Source organism: Nestor notabilis, unplaced genomic scaffold (assembly GCF_000696875.1).
Source record: "Nestor notabilis isolate BGI_N333 unplaced genomic scaffold, ASM69687v1 scaffold22030, whole genome shotgun sequence".
NCBI classification, from domain to species: Eukaryota; Metazoa; Chordata; class Aves; order Psittaciformes; family Psittacidae; genus Nestor; species Nestor notabilis.
The window spans coordinates 44024-62659 of record NW_009911016.1 but is presented as its reverse complement, the minus strand read 5'-3'; the positions used below and the strand labels follow the sequence as shown (position 1 = coordinate 62659).

The window sequence follows — 18636 nt, the reverse complement described above, 5'->3', positions numbered from 1 at the left end:
AAGGAAGATGTCATGGTAGAGCAGAACAGATGGGACATAGTGGCAGTGTATTGCTTTTCTGGACAGATGCAGAAATCACTCTGTATTGGGACAAAGTAGTATAATCTCCTGTTGAAGATCTTATTGCATGTGGATTCTGATTTTCATCCTGTATTGTGTTAGAGAAAATTGATAGCATTTACTCTGTTGTACAGTGCCACATGCACCTAAATCCTCAACAAAAGACAAACTAAGCTAAGCAGTCAGTCACTTCATTAATAGTAGTGCATAAACAGTCACAGAAGCTAGTTACTTAACCTTAAATTTCTGGATTTGTCATGGGCTTTTTTAGTTCCTCAGTGAACTTGGATTCAGTGCACACATTTTCCACAACTCAGGTATTTTGTATGTGCATAATATTCACTGCTAAAGGAGCTCCATTCTAACTCAATTCACTAGCTCAAATATATAATCAATGATTATATGTTGCAGTGATGATTAATAAAATAATCATACTAACTACCTAACTGAATCAGGGACAGGCTGCAAGAATAAAATACCAAAAATATTCTTTGTGCCGAAAAAGGGGATGTTGTAGAGCCCCGTTAGTGCTATATAGAAAGATAATTATGGCCGGTCATTAGTTACCACTTCCCACACTTGCGGTTTGGAGAATTTGTGTTTGATAAAGGATGGCATGAGATTCCTGAGAGCTGAAGTGATTTCTAAGCTGTTGATAAATACTCTTTATTTTTACTTGTGAATTGTAAAATGTTTTCTGCTTTACATACATATTTTAATCAAATAAGTTTCATACACCCTTGATCCTGATATTACTTTTGTGTTATCTGTCAGCAGAGAACTAAGACCCAATATATGGTTTTTAGGGGGATAGTATCTATGGTTTTCTGGTTAAGGTCAATGGTAAAACACCAAGAACAAGAGACAGCCTTTCAAACACACTCAGCAGAACTCACAGGAAGACCTTTCAAAATTCTTTCCCTTCGCTTTATTCACCACAGTAATCTGTAACAGTTAAGCTTTTCCTAAGTTAGTTGAAAAGTACTAGCAGGAAGAGGATTGCTTTTCTCTGTGCACAAAATGGTTTTCCAGATGTGAGTCTTGACGCAAGATGTACGGTTTGGATGAAGTTTTTACTTCCAGCTTCTCACCAGCTTCTGTTTGTGACAAGTAATTTTTCTTTTCCTTGGTGTGCAGAGAGAATACAAATTCCTAAATTCACAGATAAATCCACTCCATACTATTCAGTGTTGGCTCTGGTGGCATACAGAATGACTCCAGAACATCTCTGGAATCAAACATGCCACACACACAAAAAAATAGTGCTGAACAATGTGCAATTAATGTGTTTAATAGTAAAGGTAAAGAGAAAAAGAAATTACTGAAATGTTGATAGGAAGTCCAGCGTCTAATGAAACTCTGTGTATGGCTTCTTCCTTCTGCACACACCTCACTCCCTTCCGGCTTATCTGTTGCTTGAGGTTTATTCATGATCTTTATTGACTGAATTTTTCAAATTACAGAATATGATGCATACTTTTAAGCCCATGATTGAAATAAACAGTACCTTTCTTTTGTTTTTAGCAATGGGGAATCCATCACAATATTGCAGTTCTCCAAAAGAAAACTTATTTTTTTATTTTCTTGCTTTTCTTGGTATCATCCATCTAATATATAACTAATATATCTGTCACTGCTGCATGAGGTGCCAAAATAGTTATTGCTTTTCTGTAGCAGCTTTTCCAGGTCAAGTACTGCTCAATATGTGCGTAGAAAAATACAGATGGCAACCGCGCACAAGCAGGGAAGTTTCAGCAGCAGATTGGGCCATAGTGCTTGGTTACTTAGTCTGGTTAGATGGGTAATGTACTGAAATACAGATTTGTCAATAGGCTAGAAGCTGTATTGTCAAACATTTCTTAGGTCACATGAAGCTGCTGAGTTTTCAGATCACATTTCTGCCAAAGTATTTGTGGACGCTTGTCTGGTGTGGAAACTGAGTAGACCAACTTTATGAAATGTTCACTGTACTCATAAGCTAAAAGTGACACCCATTTAAATACTAGATCAGGAATGTGCCTAAGATCAAACTTCAGACACTATTCCTTAACCAAGTCCTACAACAAAAATTATTTCTCTGGCTACAGCATACACCCTGTTTAAAGGGGAAGGTGGGCAGGTTTGTATGGTGCTGCTTGGCTAAGCAGAGCCCAAAGCTTCAGTAGGACACAGCATCTGTCCTTTGCTGCAAGATACTCAGTTAACTGCAGGACTATCAGGTCAAATTGAAGAGCAGTGGGTTAAGATAGTGAATAGTAAGGGACATCAGGCAGAGCAAATTTATAGTGCTGATGAGAGAAAATCCTTTGGGAGTCATGCCAAAGGAAGCAACCACCTCAGCTACTTACAAAATTGCCCTTACGTTTGGAGGAGGAAAATCTCGCTTTGCCGATGTGTGTAACTGGATTTTGTATGCTTAGATCAGGTGTTATCCGAATGGCAAATATCTGAAAGCAGCTTCAGGCATCTCATAGAAATGACCTGTGGTAAACTGTGAGGGATTATTTAAGAAAACTATTTCTTGTCCATATTTTATGGCCCAAAATTGAACTGATCTAAACATTAAGCAGTTGCTTGTCAGGATTGTGATATTGTTTGATAATGCTAGTGTTTAGCCAGATTGGGCCATGCTGGGTAACAAAGTGCAAGTTAATTCCAATTTCTCTTTGCCAGTCCCATTACAGAGATTCAGACCTTGGCCCATACACTTACGAATTAGAAATCACTGACATTTATACATATATTAAGGCAGAATACGAGGGTAGAACTGTCAGCTGCAGCGTGTACAGCTGGAGTCAAAGGGACAAACTGAGCTAAATAGAGCTCATGAGCACAAATCCTGGGAAAATGATCTTCAAAGACCTGTAAAATGTCCCTCAGAGGTAAAAATTAGCTGGATTACGCACCAGGGATGCTTAATTCATGGAGAATGGAAGCTGCAATTCCTTTTGCTTAAAGAAAAAACTAAAGGGACTTTAACTGATGTTTTCAGGATGCTCACTAGAAGGAGTTCTTTGAAGTTGGGTCTTTGGGGATATGCAAATGAGAATTGTAAGCCCCAGGCCGAAAGAAAAGTCAGTTGAGGAAAACGTTGGGTTTTTTTCAAACGACTGGTGAATGCATGGGACATTGCCAAGGGCTTCAGAAGAGGGAACTAGTTCCGCTGCTTTCAGAAACCAATTGGGTACACATTAATGTAAGTTCTATGAAGATTTTACAGTGAATGATGATGATACTTCTGTGTCTATGTTATGCTGCTTAGTTTTACCCTAGGTGAACTGATACACTGCCACTGCTGCTAGGTCTTTTTCTCAAGAAGAGTGGGGAAACAGGTTACAATAGCTGGAGGTTAGCATTTTCAAGCTGATACTCATTTTTCTTGAAGGACTTGTTGATAGTGCTTCTATGCATAACACTGTCGAACAGAATTATCCTTCCTTACACTAGTGTATCTGGAAGCAAAATTTACCCAATTTCTTTCCTACAGCTGCTGTAGATTAAGGAATGATGTCAGTACATTTTGCCTTCCAAATATTCAGGTACTAGAAGTTTTTAGTCCTTCAAAAAAATCGAGTGAAGCATCATCTGTGAGGTAGAAATATGGTGTATCTCCGCTTTCATTCACCTGCTCCACTGGCAGTAGCAAAGCGCGGATTTTCACTTGTATTATCACCTCCGGTTGATTACCAAGTAACTTTCTCAACAGATGGAAAAAACCCAGTGAAACAGCTGGACAGATCTCCATGTCGAAAAGAAGAAAATAACATCTGCCTTTCAAATACCATGCTTCCCAACATAATCCTGGGTAAAGCAGCTACAGATCTCATGGTCACTTCGTAACATTTTTAGTACTGTGGTTATGAGGTAGGAAATATTTTCTAAAGCTTAGGCTTGGAACCACCAGCCTGAATAAGAAAAAAGGCCCACACAAACCCATTGCTATGTGACATACAGCAATCTGCGCAGCTGCCAGGCAGGAGCTCCTCATATTGCGAGTTCTAACATGGCACTGTTTTCAAGTCTGTTCTTGTTGGTTACTTGTATTGAGCTTTCCCAGTGGTCTGGAGACAGGGCAGGGTATTGAAGACAATACTTCAGGTGACTCTTACCTCTAAGTGCAGGACATTAACAGCTACTCTATTCAGTTCATACCTGATACTGTTATAGCAGTAAGGAAATGTTCTATACAAAGGCTCTGTTGAAAGTCTTTGGTTCAGTAATATACTGGTTTTGATCAGATGGAAGAAAGTCACGAAGAAAGTCACTGATCTGATACAAATGAACCCAGAAATCTATGACTTACCTATCAACTGTCCATGACACCTCCTTTCTCACAGGTCAGCTACCTTTTGTTCTGCTGCAGATTCTATAAAGCCCAAATAGCAGCCAGTGTAAACCCGGCCTCATGCTTTCTTCCTAATTTTTGTCTAGGCCTGATCTGGGTCACATCTGTTAGAGGCATACTTGAACAGATCCAGTATTAGTGATACTGTGATACCAGGGTCCAAGTGGATTAATTTTAAAAATAGTTACTACCATTATGTCTAGCTAGCAAAACAGAGCTTGGGATTCAGGACAAATTTTAATGAAAATTAATCAGAAATACCAAAAAAGTTCATAGGAAGATGTTAATGTGTCATGATAATATTTTAAATTTACTTATGTCATCTTGTTAAAAGAATGTTGAATTAAAATGTTTGGAAATGCTGAATTCTAAATAGCATTGGGTTGGAAAATTTTCAGGTACCACAGAAGAGTGTGTTAGCGTACACCCTGACAGGTAACTGCCTTCACAGGAATGTTTGGAATCAGTTGAATATTTATTTCTCACTACCAAGCTTTACAACAGGTTACTCCATACTTGGGTTTGCATTAAGTGTACAACGTGTTTTCAATTATTCAACTATAGTCCAGTTTCTAACATAGAGCATATGCCCTGGCAAGATTGCTTGTCTTTCTCAGGCATAGTTGTGAGATCTGGTCTCTTGATTAATTTTCCACAAAAATGCTTCTGTCAGGAAGGTTTCTAAAATGCTGTTATTGTCACTGGAGAGTTCTATACAAATTCTTGTAAATGAAAGTTTATGACTATTTTTTAACAAGGTGGTTATTTTTTTTTTTAACATTTCTGGTTTTTTTCCTTTACTTTTCTGTTGCCAAGTATATTCAATTTCATTTTTGGAATCCACGACTGCTCCCCAAAGGATTGAAGGGATGCTGGTAGGCACTGGCTCAACAAACCTGCTCTGGACAGTATTCATCCCCTGACATAAGAGGGAGAGTTGAAACCTTGGTCCAGTCCTGGCGGCTGGTCTTTATAATAAGCCAATCCAAATCTGGGATGTAAGGAGCCAAGTGATCTTTTAAAAAGGCCATAGGGAGAACATCACTTTATCGCTAATATGTTGGTGGAACAAGATGTTTTGCTCTCTGATTGCACTTTCTCTTCACCATATGCTGCTAATTCTTTTAATGACCAAAATCGTATTCCTGAGTAAGCTTTTTTTCTCTTGTGTCTCTGCTCATACCTGCCCTAGCTTTATCTCTGTCTCAGACAGTTACTCTGTTTTGAATGGAGTGGTGGAAGAGCATTTAATTAACCTGTCATGAACAACTTTCTCCTTCATTCCTCTTGAAGTCCATATTGCCTTTACCATTTCACTGGCTTCAGTTCTTTTTGTCATCTTGGCTACTGTTTTGCTTTACATATATACCTGCTTCTGCTTATTCAGAGTTTCTTTTCTGTCTTCTGTATCAGTGAAAAGCAACTTTCTTCTTCTAGTGTTTTTACTGTAATTTTTCTTGGCTACTCTCTTCTGAGGAACAGCCAGTGTCTAGGAAACTTTCTATTTAATAGCCAACTTTTGTCCTCACTCTGGAAGGTATTATAGGCTAGTCCTAATGTACTGGGTAATACAACAGCACATTCACAGTCACTGCTTCCTAGTCATTCCTTCCCTTTCAGACCAGAGAAACTGAGTCAGAAAGACAATACTTCTGAATTGAAACGGGGACTTGATCTGAGGCTGTATAGTAGAATGGTAGGTCTGAGTTACATCTTGGCTCTGATTTGTGTCTTCTGTCCTTTCTGGAATAAGAGAATCAAAGTGATTAGTCTTTAGACTTTTGAAACCGTACCTCCACACACTTTATCTTGATGAGCAAGAGTACAGGGTAATTCTTTGTCTCACAGGTTTCTGCCTGGTACCGGGGCCTGCTGTTGGCCATGACTGGTAGCAGTGGTAGCTTTCGTTCTCAGAGTTCACCATGAAAGTCCCTCATTCCTGCCAGTCTGGGCATCGCCTTACTGCCAATATTGCTAGGATTTATTTGACTGCTGTTAAGCCAAGAGACATCTCAGTTCTGACATAAAATACACAAATTCTGACACATAATACCTCAGTTCAGTAGACACAGAAATGTCTGTTTATCTCTGTACTCCCTTCCAGAACGTAGTTTGTGCCAGTATTGTGAGCCTCGAAGGCAGCTGTATCGATGCTCATTGCAATATACTTAAACTGTGAGATTTCCAGAGTAGCTAGCAGTCCAGGAAAATAACAAGCAATCATAAAACATTAGTTACTTTGTACCTGTTATGTTAAATTACTTGAGGGTGAACTGTATTGAAATTATATAGGCAAAAGCTACAAAACTTTAATTATTCCCCCCCAGCCCCCCCCAAAGGAAGAGATCTCAGATTGAAATGTTGTCTTTCTGCAATGAAATTATTTTGATGGAATAAAATGCTTCCAGGCTCTTGGAAGGAATATGAGCAGTTTAGTGAGCTCAGAAGTTACACTTGTGAAAAGTAAAACCTCACGTGCCAGTATAGCGCTACTAAAGCCAGTACATTCCTATACATATAGAGATAGCAATGCCGATGTGTGAATTGCCATTTTATTCAAACTTTTTTCAATTATGTCTCTACTAAGAGCTTCCACATTTCTGACATCTTTCATTAGCAGTCATGCAATGTACTCTGAGAACCTATTGCTTTATTTTCAAGCTCACTGCCTCATATGTTTCTCAGCTGGGACCATGAACTATATTTTTGTTTGTTTATTTGTTTTCTTTGAGTTTCATTATATAGAGGATATTGCAGGCACTGGGAATAAGCTTTTTAAAAGTACTTCCCCTCGTTTTTCCCATCACATATGGTGGTACTTGTTCTATCCACTGGAAATTTGTGGAAGAACCTCAGGAGAGAGTTATTTCATTTTTGAAGGACTGAAAGGCTCTGATCCCCTATTTCGAAGGCATTTAGGGCTTCAGCTCTTAAAGGGAAAATTCTGACAACACCTGGTCCAGTATAATTTTTGTTTTGACTAGCTTTTACTTTGTTCCATTTAATTTATTCCCCTTGAAAATTGTGGTCAAACTGAAGCGCTAGTAGAGCAATTATCACCTTTAATTGTATGTTTGTAAAGCTTCTAGTGCTGCAAGACTGGGCTTTGATGACAGAACCTAGGTGGTAGCACAGTATGATGACAAAGTGATCTCTCTTCTAGGAGCAGCCATTTAAGTTAGTGTGTCTAGATGCAGTGATTCTCCTGGATGGACTGTAAGACAGGTTAGCTTGTGCAGTTCTCCCTTCCCCACAAAAATAGACCAGTGGTTCTCTGGGATGAAGAAATGTGCCATGCTGTGCTGCGCAGTTGCTGGGGAGCTGCTAACCATGAACAGTAAAAGACATCACGCTAATAAATCTTCTTGCTTTCTGTACAGGGATCAGCTGGCTTACCTGGAGAAACTGGGCCATCTGGAAGCCTTGGTGAAAAGGTACAGTAATGTATCTGACTACTCAGCAGCAAATATCAGCTTTGAAAACCACTAGGGTGATAAAATGTTGGTGAGAGATTGTTTACTGACCACTGACAAGCTAATATTCCTGTAGCTATTTCAGAGTAGAGGAATGTAATAAATGGTAATCCAAATGCTGTTGTTTGAGGTATGCATCTGGTACCCTTGATTTTAATTGGTGACTAATTTAGAGCTGATAGAGTAGATACCTGTTCGTATTATGTCACTTACTTTACTATCCACTGTTACTGATTCACAGAAACTGACAAATTTAAAGAAACAAATTATACTTGTTTTATCCAGTAGTCACTGGTTTTGCACTGCTAAATGATGAAGACAAAAGTAGAAAGGTAAAATTTGGCTGTATGCATTAACTGAGTAAAGAAGACAATGTTGTTAGTTTTGTCTGCTGTGAAGTAATAGTTGTGTTTAGGAAAGCAAAAGTTTGGCACACTTAATGTGACTAGAACGGTGTAAGTAGTTTAAGCGTATTTGACATGGTTTTATTTAGGTGAAGTATTTTACTTCAACTGAAAAACAGGAAACTATTACTGAACTGCATGTCAGCTTCAATTATAATAAAACCATAATTGTTTGTCAGAGTGATCCAGCACCATTTGTATTTCTTCCCTGCAGGGCTGAATTATTTCATCTAGACTGGTGGCTGCTATTTGGATATTTTCTTGAAGAATTCTTAATAATGTATTAGAACTTCCATTAAAATATTGCAGTTTATATAATCTGTGAAAGGAAATAGATCAGTAAAAAGCACTGCTTGTTAAAACTAAAGTTTAGACAAATCTCTCATGGTATTAATCATAATATCATCTTAGAACTCAGTGTCAAAGGATTCTTGTTCTTTATAATTGTTTGGCACAACAAAGATTACCTTAGGATTGTGCTGATAGTTTAGGTAGGAGGGAAAAGGCAGTAAAAAGATAATCTATCATCCACAAATGGAAGCAAGCTGTTTCATGGTGTAGTAATTGTAACTGCTATGAATTTGTCTTCCTCTTTTATCTATTAAATAGTACCATGTAAGCATGCTATATGGATATAAATAACATACTTCCAGCATAATTATTTTAAAGAAATGTGTGTTTACAGTATGCAACATAAAATATGGTGTTATCACTATGTCATGTGTGCTGTCTGCAAAAAAAATGAAATCTTTTTATGGTGATAATCTGCAGCCAAACCTGATGTTTGGGCTGGATGTGGTATGAATAAAAGCTGAAAAAATTTCTAAGACAAGAAAGAGACCTTTCCTACTTCCCCTACTCCAACTGCTTCTGCAGCTGCAGAAGGGCTGGCCTTGCTTTTAGAGCTGTGCTTTCCTAACACATACTGAAGAAATGAGGGAGAGAGGAACAAAATTTTCTTTTTTTCCTTGTTTGCTGTGGTGAATTTTAGGGATTAGAAACATAATTGTAAACATGATGCACCCAACAGAGACAAAAGGGATCTGCTAGCTGCAGTTTGCAGAGGCTGATGTAGTAACAGATCTCTTCAGTCTTCGAGGAAAAGGGAAGGTAGAGAAACTCAGTTTGATCTTTTCAAAACATAGGTAGGCTTGTAGGATGGAGAAGTGAAAAGGGTCTCTGCACTGTTTCTGAAGGATGGTCCCTGAACCAGTGGTATTATACACTGTAGGAAGTGATTAAATCTCTTGTAGACTACAGGCTACAACCCTCTAGAAAGACCTCTTGCTGGGATGTTGTTGTTGCAGGTTAGCCTTGTTGGGCAGATATGCCTGGCTCATTGGTGGAAAGAGCACTTACTGTTGTTTTCTTTTTAATTTTTGTTAAAGGGACAGCGAGGCAGTCCAGGACCAGTAGGTCCTCCTGGAGAGAAAGGTGTCATGGTAAGTCACAAGTAATGTAGAATCCATAAGTGAGTTACAAACACACTTTACCTTCCAAAACAGTAATAAATTCTAACTCTTCTGACTGTACAAGCCTTATGGAAAAGAATAGTATTTATGATGCATGGTTCCTAGGAAGTTTTATTTAGTAGCTTTATCCCTTCTGTGGAAATGACATTGCAAAGTGACCCGCTGAATGAAGTAGCAGAGCAACTGCATTTTTGAAGAATGGCTCTAAGCAGCCTTACACTAAAAAATTAAACATAGTTGAAAGAAGAGATAAGTAAATGAGGGAAAATAACAATCTCCTGTGTAGACAAGGGTAACACAAGTTATTCTAATAAACAGACTGGTAACTAGCATCACCTCTAATTCTACTGCACAGCAGTACCCAAACAACCCTTGTGTGCCACTTTTGTGGAAGTACTGGCTTTCCAACAAGGGTGCTTGTCCTTAATCAGCTTGCAATGTTTCATGCAGCTTTGGACAGTCCAGAAGCCATTGTCATGTTAGGTAGATTGATATGTCACAGAAGTAAAATACTACTCACGTGCCCGTTGTCAAGTTCATGTTGAAGTACTCAAGGAAAAGTGGCTAGGGTTTTGTTGTGTGTGATAGATAGCTCTAGAATGTATAGAGAACACTTACAGACTTAACTGTTCAGAAGGAAATGATGCAGATTATAGGTGACATACTGCATGTTGCAACAGATGTGGGCCTGGGAGTGTTGCAGTGGGGAATGGGGGCATCCATTGGCAAAGAAGAGTCCAAGTACCCTCAGGCTGCAGACCAATGATCCATGCATCAGGAGACAATAATTTTTCAAGCATTCTGTGCTTCATTAAATCTCTCCAATCTAGATTTACCATCAACCAGTGGCACTGGACCATGAAAAAAATCTTATTGGAGAGATTACTAAAGGATTTATTAATACAGGATCCAATCTTATCAACTACTTTTTTCAACTATTAGTAATGCTTATTGCCATAGGTAAATCCACTTCAGTGGATTCTGTTCCCATTGTCAGAACCTTCACATGAGGATATTGAAATTCATGTAGAACTTGGCAGCTTTTGTTTCAGTACATCCATGTCAGCTAGTGCCTGTGTGAGGGGAAACTTCTTAGGTTGCTTGTCATGGTTTAACCCCAGCCAGCAGCGAAGTACCACACAGCCGCTCCGTCCCTCACTCCCTTTCTCTCCTTATCCAGTGTGATGGGAAGAATTGGAAAAATGTAGAATCCATGGGTTGAGATAAGAACAGTTTGATAATTGAAATAAAATATAACAACAATAAAACAATAATAGAAAAAAGTGAAAGAGGAGTAAAACCCAAGAAACCCAAGTGATGCACAGGTCAATTGCTCACCACCCGCGGACTGAAGCCCGGTCTGTCCCCAGGCAGTGCTCAGTGGCTCCCAGCCAGCTCCCCCCAGCTTATATCTTGAGGGATGATGTGCTGTGGTATGGAATATCCCTTTGGCTAGTTCAGGTCAGATGTCCTGTCTCTGTTCCCTCCCAGCTTCTTGTGCCCCTCCTCACTGACAAAACATGAGAGATGGAAAAGTCATTGACTTTTTACTAAGTAGTGTTTACTCTAACTAAAACATCAGTGTGTTAACATTATTCTCACACGAAACATAAAACACAGCACTGTACCAGCTACTAAGAAAGAATTAACTACCCTAGTTGAAATCAGGACAGTTGTTCTAATGATTGTTGTGATCTATCCAAACAAATACCTGTTTTCTAAACAAAATTTTGGGAATAAATTTTGCAGGATTAAACACTTTATTAACTTACCTCAGTTTTTTCAGGAAAGTAACCAAGTTTTTCATGTTGCTATAATAACAATTCTGCTAAAACTTTTTTATCTTACCTATATTTCAACTCTAGGGCTACCCAGGACCTCCAGGTGCCCCTGGACCTGTGGGGCCAGAAGGATTACCTGTAGGTATAGAGCGGTGCTTTGGTTTGACATAAGGTGTACCATTTTCAACTTGTCTTTTTGCCCTGTTGAAGCTAAGAATGGTTTCTAATATTTACTGCAGTCTGTAAAACTGGAATGAAAAGTTATTCATCCATAAACAAAGTCTGTTCATCTGCTCTTTACCAGGATGATCCATGAGGGACAGGAAAATTAGTTATATCATTTACTCATCTGCTTAAAAAAATCGCTCAGCTGAGATAAGTAGGAGAATAGAATTTTTTAAGGATAGTTTATAATCACACAACAATTTTCTTTTTAATTCCTTGATGCCTAATATGAGTTAAATATATTCATTATGTGTTTAGTTTCATTGTTAACCAAAAATAAATTGTATTCTAATCTGCTATTTATAATTGTGTTGTAATTTGGCTAATATGGCTCTTCAGACAAAAACCTAAATCTTCTGTCAGAACATATTAGGGTTTTTTTTAACATAATATTGCTGAAATGTAAGTATCCTTTAGTAATTTTGGGATGTTGGCCAGAAGTAATTTATCCAACAGTCATATCATGATTTTTTTAATTCAGAATAAAGTTACATAGAGTCTCTTATTTAGATTTTTCTATCCAAATTGTACTAACACAATTGATTGAATTTGAACCATGAGTGAAAGGATTGATTTGTACTGGTTGCACTGAGTGTTGGTCAGTGTGCATGAGCCTTGTAATTTTCAGAAATCTCTGTATAGAAGGAAATGAATAATAAGTTTATTTGATATGCAGGGACCTTCTGGGACAAGAGGACCACCAGGGCCACAGGGGCCTAAGGGAAGAAGAGTAAGTCATATCGCTGCTTCATGTTACTTAGAGCAGAGAGTAGTGTGTTGCCAGTATGAATTTGATGTGTGACCCGTGTACAGGTGCTTCCTTTGAGCTCTGTCGTCTGAACTTAAACCAGTACTAAAATCAGACAGATGAAACTTGTGTTTCCATGTAGAAACAATATGAATCTTCGTTTCTCCTCACATTACAGTTAAATGGGGTTTTGCCATTGATTTCAGCTGAGAACAGGGCCACAACCAGAAACACCACTAACCTTATTTTCTGTATACATAAACATGTAAATATCAGCATTTTAACTACCACTGGGCTGTTCCAATGTTTTAAGATTATTTTCTTTATCTGCCAATCACTTGTGCTTCCTGTCTGGAGTTCTTTTGGACATGTTTTTGCAGTCTGAGCTCAAGGTGCCTTGAGGAAGCACTGCCACTTCATAGTGCAGGTGGGTTTGGTTAGAGCATGAGCAAGTCTATTCTCACTGGTTTTATGGAGCTTGTTGAAAAGGGCAGTGAAGATTCACTGGTTTTATGGAGCTTGTTGAAAAGGGCAGTGAAGATGCACCCGTTTAACATCAGCCTTACCTAGCAGTTTTACAGCATATCCAGGCTTCCGATGAGACCTGTACAACTCATACCAGTGGCTGGGCCAGTGTGTCTTCAGAGCCAGTGTTGGCATCAGGTAGTGCTTACCACTTATTCCTGATGAATTCCCTGAATCCTCGTCAGTGAGGGGTTTTTTTTTTTTTTGGTTTCTTTCTGTCATAGAAAGCAGAAGCATTTGTTGCTACAGCAAAATATAATTATAGCCTTCCTTTATGCTCCTTTGTTATTGTGGTATGTATGTTTTTGAAGAAAATATGTGGTAAAATTTGAAAAGTTGAAAGATCTGGAGCTTTTACTCTAGTTAAAGAGAGATACTTGAGAAGCACACGTATTTTAAATAAGATTTTAGATTAGAAAACATTGGGATTAGCAAATTTAGTAATACAAACTTTATTAACTGTATGTTCTATACTATTTTTTCATGATTGCTAAACTGTTAAGAGATCGGATAAAAAGTTATATATTCAGTATATTCAAAATAATATATCTGAATATACTATATTTGAAACCGTATTTTGAATACCATGTATACTTGAAATATAGAATGCTTAGAAACTTGACAGTACACTACAGGATTATTCCTGAGAAAAACTTCACATGTTTCACATGAGTCTTCCTTCTTTAGTACAGTTTCCTCCTCTTCAGAAATCTGTTTTAATTTACCTGTTAGTTCATGGTGCAGTTTGTAGGAACAAGTTGTGAAATTTAGTATATGAAATGTATAATTTCTGTTAAAAATCTGCAGTAGTGATTCTGGGTTACCCTGTATTAGAGAGGTTTCCAGCTGGCAGTGGTTGGGGGGTTTTTTGTTGCGTAGTTTCAGACATAAAAGTACAATTTATCCCAGACTTCAGTTTGTTTAAATGGGTGAAGCAGATTTGAGCATACACTTCAGACAAGTACAAGGAGTTCTAAGTACCTGTCAGTAGGAATCTGGGTTTCAGGATTAAAGAAGTTCTCAGCAGCTCATAGAAAAGGACATGCCCACCATTATCATGGAAAATGGTTTGAATTTTTTCCTTACTGTAGATGCGCTTTTTAAAAGCCTATTTAAAAGGGTATATAAATGAAAATTCTTTCTGGGGAATTAATTTGCTATTTTTGTAATAGACAATTTAATAATGAGTTATCTGTTAAAAAAAAAAAAGACACAAAATCATATATGCTAAAAGAATATGCAGTATTACTTTGATAATTTTACATGCAGAAATAGCAAATGCTTCCGGCATCTCATGGATAACCTGCTTGTTTTCTGAACTGAATATGTCACACACATGTAATCTATCAGTGCCCAGAAAAATGAGTTCATTGAGGCCTGTTTGTCAGGCAAAACTGAAATGCAGGCATATTTGTTCATGCAACATAGCTAACAAAGTTCAAAGAGAAGCCTTAATTAGCTGCAGAGGGTGAGAATCCACCCCCAGAGATAAGCAGTGAACTAGCAAGAATTGGTATAAGCAGGAGCATCCAACCCTGGGCATCAGCAAGCAAAGAAGTAGTTCCTGAAGTGTTCAAGAGGTGCTTATAGAAATCTCTTCAGTGGAGAGAGGCTCTAGGGTCTCCTGGGAGCCCTGCGTTAGTAACTAAGGCAGCCTTCCGACATGAGTGTGATTTGTGCTTTGGTTCAGAGGAGCAAAGGGAAAAACAGCCTTTTTGCCTCACAGGCTAGCTTGAAAATGTAAATCAAACCAGAAATACAAAGCAGTTGCGAGGCTGAAAAGAGGTAGCAGCTTGGCAGCACTTTTTCTTCAGAAGCCTGACTCAATGAAACAGATGGTTGCTGTACCTCTCTGTGATTTCAGTAGGACCACATCTGAAAGTGGTATAAATGCTGAAGTGTTATGCTCAATCAGAACACACAAGCCAGTGACATCATCACATGAGGAGTACACATATGCCATCATTTTCACTGTAATATGCTGATGTTTGAGCTTCACCTAAAAAGTAAAATCCCTTCGGCCTTACTGGTCCACCAGTTTCAGTTTGACTGGTGGCCTGCAGGATGCTTCAAGTTAGGTGGCTAGCTCAAAAGTAATTTGGTAAAAATATTTGTCTCTAAGATTGATACTGGTTGCAGATTGTACATTTTAATTCATCTGAACATAGCATTCCTCTCTGAACTCCTCTGATTTTTCCCTCCTGTCAAGTCCATCTGCCAACATCACCAGAGCTGGAGTCAGAGCCAAGCTGCTGACATGAACATGAGTCCTCCCCTCTAGGCTCTCCTCCCTCCCAGCAGCATCTGCTACCTGGTGGTTGCTTTTGTGGGGGAATGACTTATTTTAATTTAGATTCTATTTTGAAGGTAGAAGATAGTTTTTATTTAAGCAGTGTCACATCTTCTGCCAACTGAGGAATCTTTGAGGGAGTCTGTCTCTATGATTTTGGCAGCACATCATGGAATACATCGCTTATAATTAAAGATCACTCAAAATAAATCCTGAACATCCCAACCTCTGTGGAAGACCTAGTTTGGTGCTGTGGTTTATGACTTTGCCTCCATCCAGCATGACTGGGAATGCTCACGAAAGAGGGTCTCGGAGCAGACCCAGCTTTTCGGTCTCTGTGAACAAACTCCCACTGAAGCCGCTGAGAATTTTGTCTGCTCTCAAGATCAAAATCTCAGACCCAAAGTGGAATCTCACATAAGGAAAATATCTGGGGGCCCTGAAAGCTGAAGTTTGTCATTACTGGATTCGGAAAGAGAAGTGTCAGAACCCTGAGCTCTGTGTGGCAGGCCGTGGAAAAATGCATACCACAGTCACATACAGAAGTTAAATAGAAGCATATGGAAATTCCCCTTTGCTCTGTACTGAAAAAAGAACATATCCCATCTTCACAGCTGGAATCTGCAGGAAGACTTAGGAGCACTAACCCTCTTCTGCACTGTCACAGAGTAGAATTCCTTTATCTCATAAATTCTGGACCTTTCAGCAACCGGTTCACGTCCAAGATTACCAGCAGTCAACTTCTGCCTGAGAGTATCCAGCTGCTCTGTCTCCAGTATACCCGGGAGTTCCGGCCAGCTGAAACCAGGCTGTCTAAGAGTCTGTGGAGTATCTCAGTGTCAGGGGATTCGGGGGGATGTGCCACTGACCGTAGTGCTAAAACAAAGCTTCCTCAGCTCATGCTCCAGACATGATAAGCTTCAGCTGGAGTCATGTGAAAGGTTGTATCCTTTCATGACCCATGCTTTATTGTTTAGTGTGAATCTCATGAAAGCACAAAGGGAGAACACTGCTTTGTAGATACTGCAATGGTAGAATGACAATCTGGGAGGTGGAAATACCTGTATCTAAGAGAAGGAATGTCTCTTTGTGACTAGAAGGAAGAAATACATTCGTCTGGAAGACATGCTGAAAGCAGTGAAAGCAACCATAAAGCCATTGTTACATATTTGATGTTTTAAAGCCCAGTAGCAATAATTTTTCTGTTCTTACTTACCTGGAATTCAGCTCATGAAATTCAGTCTTGAAAACGGAGATAAATGACATAGTGAAGTGCTATAAATTTAGGATCAAGCAACAGTGGCTTATGTCTGCAGCAGCCAATAGCGTTATCTCTGCTTCACTTCTGTCTGTACTGGCACGAAGAACCTCAGTTACCTAAGAACACTGCTTTAATGAGTGATATTTTTCATACTTCTAAAGGCAGAGAATATGGCACCTAGAAAAATGCATGCACTTCAGGGTTATGTGAAACAAGTAGCCAGTGTGCTTTGTGATACACCAGTAGCCAAGTGGGTTTATCTGTCTTAATTATTCAAAGGATGTGAGGCTAAAATTGATGTCATTTTCTCATATTCTTCTATGTCGACCACCAAACAAACAAAGTAGCTACATAGTGTGTTCATGTTATTTTCACTCTTCTTATATTTAGGAGGCAGGATGAAACAGAACAAAGAGTTAATTGGTGCTTTTTGCCTTCTTAGATGAACTTTTTCTCAGCTTAGCATCCTAGAGTTTTCAATGTAGTATGTTTCATTTTAGAAAGAAGGCTGATCCTGTGCGAAAGAAAAAAGTAGTAGCAATTGTTAGGCAGCCTTACTGCTCAGTTTGTTGCAACCTGAGTTAAGTAACAGCAGGCAAATCATGTGTATCTCTCATTCTGTGCTAGCTATCATAGGAAATTATACAGATCCAATTTATATGTGCCAACAGTGAGTTATATCATACTATTTATAGGAATGTTACGGTGTGCTTTTGTTAGAATATTTCCCTTGGATTCCTGTGCTCTGATCTGTGGCTGGCTTAAAGGTAGGCTAGAAGTAGGCACAGCACAGAGCCAGAAGCTGAGCGTCATGTTGGTTTGTTTCTTTGGTTTTAATTCAGAGTTATATTAGAAGGTTGGTGGTTTGAATGATAGGCCTTTTTGCTTCATTATTAGGGATCTAATCAGTTGTCATTCTCTTCCTAATGACTGGGCCATTCAAGTGGAGACCTATGTGACGAGCAGAAAAGTTTTGGTGTGTCATGTGCATAACACAGACTGAGAACCCTGTGCAGTCTCCTTACAGGACAATTTCTCAAACTATGGTCTATGACCCCCTTTGTGATTAAAAGGAAGTCGCAAGTGTTCAAAGAATTTATCTGTTGATATGATATATGTATTATATGTAAATACTCAGTCCTGGCTTAGACCAAAACAAGGAAGGTAGCCAGGCTAACTCAGGGATTGCCTCACAAAAACTGTGTCCCAAACTACTAAGGTATCAAAAGTATTCGGACAGCTTTCCCTGCCTGTTCACTTTCCTTTTCGTATGGTTTCTGTGTTCTCTCATGCTGGCCATAAGCAGCAGTGCATGAATGCTGACAGATCAACTTCTTGTGGGATATTTCTGGCTCTTCAGGGCCAGATTATTATATATCGGCTTACAGGAAAGGCCTTTTCTTGAGAGATTTCCGTTTTGGGAGAAAAGCCTAAATGATTCTGAATACACACAGTTCCTGAGTTAGCAGTCAGATACTTTCACTGTAGCTCCAGAGGGAAGCGTGTGGGTGCTCACCATCTGTTCTGACAGAGGTTTTGATGTGCCATCAATAAATCCAAGTCAGAACAGATTTTTGCTAAGTTTTGTCTCAGAAATTCAAGTGACGCAGAGAAGTCACATATTTTTGAGGGGAAGGTAATCTAAAGAAAATCGTATGTGCTTCTGACAAAGTAATTTTACAAACCCCTGTTATTACCTAGTAGAACAGTATTACAACTCTTTGGAAATCAGTCATGATTGCACGCCCTGCGTTATAAACCATGACCCAAGATGTAAGGTTCTCTACAATTCAGAAAAGCACTTGGAAAACGCAGTTTGTTTTCTTCTAGGCAGTGCCATAGCAGTGTGCTAGTTCCCTCTGATTCCAGCCCAGATGCCACCAGGAAAGTTATTGTGTCTCATTCTCCCACTAGATACAGCTGTAAAGAGCCTGGCTCTGTCTCGATACTTACCTAGCTTTTGCTTTAACGTAGTCTTTCATTTTACGTTCTTAACAACAGGTTTTCCGTTCCCAAACAGTCATGGTGTTTAGAAATACGGAAATAACCTCC

The 18636-nt window shown here is 38.9% G+C and overlaps 1 protein-coding gene across 1 annotated transcript in view; it reads left to right on the top strand.

Moving 5' to 3' along the window:
* Positions 1–18636, top strand: part of COL24A1 (collagen, type XXIV, alpha 1) — a gene marked incomplete at its 5' end in the record, with an annotated part of 98999 nt that overhangs the window by 38682 nt on the left and 41681 nt on the right. Inside the window, 3 exons of the mRNA XM_010012745.1 lie at positions 7786–7839; positions 9671–9724; positions 11620–11673. Of these exons, the coding sequence (XP_010011047.1) occupies positions 7786–7839; positions 9671–9724; positions 11620–11673 (162 nt within the window). The remainder of the gene's footprint in view (positions 1–7785; positions 7840–9670; positions 9725–11619; positions 11674–18636) is intronic.